Below are 4,964 nucleotides of genomic sequence, written 5' to 3' on the forward strand. Positions count from 1 at the left end.
GTCTCTGAAAGCTTCCGTTAAGCTAGTCATTCAAATTTCAATAACACAATTACTAGAAACTGAAACAATTATTTTCACTGGTAAAAATATAGTATGTCATCTAAGGCTTTGACGCGTAAAAACCTCCCTCGTAGGCTGATATGGTTTAGCCTTAGAATAACACCAATGGAGAAAAATGTTACATAGATATGATATAATTTATGTAAAAAACAATTATTTTCCACATCTTGCTCAGAACCACGTGTACCTGACAAAATCCACCTCAGCGTCTATAATCTTCAAATCTCTCGCCTTCTCTCTCACAGAATTTTTTTTGTTATAAATAGCATAGCTAGTCGTTTACTCCAGATCACGTTCACCATAAACATCTTTTGACTACCTTTCATATGATGGCTTCTCCCTCAGATCTTGAAAACCCAATCGCCACCTCCACCCTCCCCTACTCCTACGCCCCATTGCCTGACGGTGAACAACCCGCCGGAAATGATCGCACCATCCGCCCATCCAGAAAGACAGCCCTCTTTCTTGTGTCTGTCTTATTGGCCGTCGCTTTTCTAGTCGCATTGTTCGCCGGAAACAGGCCAATGCTTCCCAAAAACTTGAACACCACTCCGGTGCCTTCCACGGAGGCGACGCCGGAAAAAGTAACACCTTCGTCTCGTGGGGTGGACAAAGGTGTGTCGGAAAAAGCTTTTCATCCATTGTTGGGTGCAGATAATTCGTATCCATGGAGCAACAACATGTTGGATTGGCAAAGAACTGCCTTTCACTTCCAACCCAAGAAAAACTGGATGAATGGTAATTAAATTATATCTTTCTTGCTACTCACACAAACTATGTTAGCTTTTGAGTTAAATTTCACAAGATGAACATGGTGATTAATAATTTCTTCTTTTGTTTTTGCTTGCATTGCTGGTGATGGCTGTTCTCTCTCTACAGATCCTAATGGTAAGTTAGTTCAACTGTTTCCTTTTTATATTATGAAATTATGGATTCAAAATACAAATTATTAAATTTATAATTTAGACAGTTTGATAAAACAATATTCTATCCTAATATAGTAATGGCCCACACACGTTTTCGTGATTCATCATGCATCCTTCCTGGTTAGCTAGCTCATACAACCAATACCATGATTCTTGAATCTTGATTCACCGCTTTAATAATTGTCAAGTATTATTGTTGTTCCTATTATGTAAAGACAACTATTATTTAATCAGTTCATTAAAAATATATCCATTTCTTTAAGATACATATTATATAGTTTTTATATTCTAATTTAAGTAAATGTTGCTACTTTTTGGCAGCTAAATCTACTTCGATAACTTCAAATTTATAACTGGAAAGGAAGAAAGAGAACCACTTTTTAAGCAAAATTTTATTTTTCAAGTACCCATAACTTAAAAAGTACAGAGAGCTGGAGTGACGGTGTTAATTCACCGTCCAACTCTAATATTTATATAAATATTTTTTGAGGTCTACTCTTCTTTACATGCACTTTTTTTACATTTTTATTTAAATTAAAATATATTTCAGGTCCAGTTTTTTACAATGGATGGTACCACCTATTCTATCAATATCATCCCGATGCTCCGGTGTGGGGCAAAATTGTTTGGGGCCACGCCGTTTCTAAGGACCTCATCAACTGGCGCCACCTTCCCATCGCCATGGAAACCGACCAGTGGTATGACGAACAGGGTGTCTGGACTGGTTCCGCCACCATCCTTTCCGATGGTCAACTCGTCGTACTTTACACCGGATCCACCAACGAATCCGTCCAGGTCCAAAACTTAGCTTATCCAGCCGACCCATCTGACCCCCTCCTCATCAACTGGGTCAAATACCCCGGAAACCCGGTTCTCGTCCCACCACCCGGTATTGATAATAAAGATTTCCGTGATCCAACAACCGCATGGAAGACCCCGGAGGGAAAGTGGCGAATCACCATCGGTTCAAAGATCAACAAAACCGGTATTTCATTGGTTTACGACACAGAAGACTTCAGAACCTTTGAGCTTTTAGACGGGTTGCTCCATGCTGTTCCGGGTACGGGTATGTGGGAATGTGTTGATTTTTACCCGATATCAAAACAAGGCGAAAATGGTCTTGACACGTCAGTAGATGGGCCTGGGGTCAAACACATAGTCAAAGCTAGCATGGATGATGATCGAAATGACTATTATGCCATCGGTACTTATGATGCCTACAAGGGGAAATGGACCCCAGATAATCCTACATTAGATGTGGGAATCGGGTTGAGATACGATTACGGAATCTATTACGCCTCCAAAACATTCTTCGACCAAAACAAACAAAGAAGAGTTTTGTGGAGTTGGATTAAAGAGACAGACACCGAAGCCTCCGACATTAAGAAGGGTTGGGCTTCTGTCATGGTACGCTTTCTTATCTTAAAAACATTTACAAATCTTATATTTTTCGACATTTATTTATCATATTTGTATGTTTTTCACAGGGAGTTCCTAGAACTATTGTCTTGGATAAAAAAACACAAAGCAATATAATCCAATGGCCGGTCGAAGAGATCAACAGATTGCGTACAAATCTAACGGTCTTTAAGGATGTCGTGGTAGAAGCCGGCTCACTCGTGCCACTCAACTTGCCTTCAGCGTCTCAGGTACCAGCTTTATTATACCTTTTTTTTTTCTTTTCAAAATAGCTTTAAAAATAGATGATAGACTTGACATATATAAAAAAGTCCTAATAGTAATTGTGGGTTAATGATTAATTATAAGGTTTCGTATTGAACTTTACAGCTAGATATTGTGGCTGAGTTTGAAGTGGATAAGAAGACAGTGGAGCGATTAAACGAAGTCGATGCTGCATACAATTGTGCCAAACACGGTGGAGCAGCACAACGAGGTACATTGGGACCATTCGGTTTTTCAGTCCTTGCACACGAAGGTCTAGCTGAACACACTCCCGTGTATTTCTATGTTGCCAAAGGAGTTGATGGGAACCTTAAAACATTCTTTTGTGCCGATCAATCGAGGTCATCTAATGCTAATGATGTCGATAAGTCTATTTATGGGAGCATTGTCCCAGTTCTCAAAGGTGAAAAGTTGTCGATGAGAATCTTGGTGGATCATTCGATAGTTGAAAGTTTTGCACAAGAGGGAAGATCGTGTATTACTTCACGTGTTTATCCAACAAAGGCAATCAATAGTAACGCTCAATTATTTTTGTTTAACAATGCTACCGCATCCAAAGTTACCGTCTCAGTCAATGTATGGCAAATGAACTCTGCTCATGTTTAAATATTAGATGTGAAATCTAATTTTTTATGGCTGTTTAAAATCATTTTAAGAGTGGGAAAATAGACCCCTCAATTCTTTTTATTTGCATGTGATGATCATTCCGATATCTTGTTTTTGTACATGGAAATCAAGGAGTTCTGAGATAATAGTCACCTTGTAAACTCCATTGCGTAAATTAAATTCATTTTCAAGGTTATTCTTCCTTATATATTTTTTCAATAATAACATTTTAAATTTAATATAAACATACTTTGTGTTAAATTATTAACATTCTTATCAAATTATTAACATTCTTATCAAACTAATAGTTGTCAATTCATTTTATAAATAGTTTTGGTATTTTGTTATTTTATATGTTGGGTATATTTTTCAAATTTTGTTATTGTTTAAGGACTACAGGTGTAAAACTGTGGTAATCTCTTGCGGGTCTATCGGGTCAATGGGTATATCCCTGCATGGTCCAACTTATTATCCCCATGCATATATATGTGAGTGTAGTCGTGTAGAGTCTCAAACATCTTTTGTAATATTCTCTCGTTTAAGGTTTCACATACGAGTTAAGGTTTCATGAGTCTGTAGCTTGTTCTTCATCTTTGTTACTCAAATCTTTGTTGTGTGATAATCTATTGAGAGTAGTATAGGAATTTGTAGTGAGATTTACATTGTAAGTTAATGTCAAACAAACTGATCTATGAATGAAATAGATTGTTTATGTTGAGAAATCTAGATTTTTATTTTGTACATGGTATCAGAGCTCAAGGAGCTTCTTCGTTGAGCTATTCTAGATCGGCTTTCTGATCTGTTCTTTCGGTGACCCGATTTGGTGGTTCGTATTCCGTGGTTTTCTGGAGACGATGTTCTTGATTCATTGTCGATTTCTTGTTATCATAGTGACGGCGTAACCTCTTTGGGGTTCGCCAGTATTTTCTTCCTTTGAATCAAAACCCTATCAAATTAGGGTTTCTGGAGTTACGGGTTGGTCTCTAACACTTTTCAGTTAGGCTTTCTTTCCTTCCGATCAAGCGTACGCTCTTATTGCGGGTACGTGTCTTGGTATCTTTGTGTAGATCTTCATTGTTCTACTGAAGACTTATTTTTCACCACTGTAAGTGTTCTCAAACCCTTTTTAGTTTAGAGTAATCTCTTAAGAGTATGTGCTGCTCACTATAAGCTTTTTCTGTAACTCTTGATATATATTTGTGTTTAGTTTTAGCGTTGGTTAATTCGAGGTGACCTTTGATGGCACCAACTGCAATGACTGGATGCGTAACATCAAGATGGCTCTTCAATTCGAGGGCAAAGAATATGTCCTTGAAGAAAAACTTGTTGAAATCGATGAAGCCAAAGCTACTCCAGAACAACTAGCCTCCTACGAGAAACACTATGATGATGCAAAAAAAAGTTGCTTGCATCATGGTCAGTACAATGGCTCGTGAGTTGCAGAGGTTCTATGTGGACTACTGGCCATATGAAATGTACAATGACCTTGTGGAAAAGTACCACAAGAGAGCTCGTCAAGAGAAATATGAAGTGCTCAAGTCCCTCATGGCTTGCAAGATGAAAGAGGGAGAGTCTGTGTGCAACGACGTGTAGGGAATCTAAAGATACGTGGAACGCCTTTGTGCATTTTGACGAGGAGTTGGCCATTGTTATGGTCTTGAAATCCTTGCCAAGTTGTTATGATCTGTT

At 38.2% G+C, this 4,964-nt stretch overlaps 1 protein-coding gene across 1 annotated transcript; it reads left to right on the plus strand.

The window, feature by feature from the left end:
• Positions 1–331: 331 nt before the first annotated feature.
• Positions 332–3,481, plus strand: LOC145165143 (beta-fructofuranosidase, soluble isoenzyme I-like). The gene is made up of 5 exons (XM_079083815.1): positions 332–798; positions 940–948; positions 1,537–2,393; positions 2,474–2,635; positions 2,775–3,481. Exons 1-5 carry the CDS (start codon positions 387–389, stop codon positions 3,273–3,275), a joined length of 1,941 nt encoding a protein of 646 aa, XP_078939941.1. The 5' UTR covers positions 332–386; the 3' UTR covers positions 3,276–3,481.
• Positions 3,482–4,964: the final 1,483 nt, after the last annotated feature.

The sequence above is a fragment of the Lactuca virosa genome, chromosome 3 (assembly GCF_052849685.1).
Source record: "Lactuca virosa cultivar CGN04683 chromosome 3, Lactuca_virosa_CGN04683_v6, whole genome shotgun sequence".
In the NCBI taxonomy this organism is placed as follows: Eukaryota; Viridiplantae; Streptophyta; class Magnoliopsida; order Asterales; family Asteraceae; genus Lactuca; species Lactuca virosa.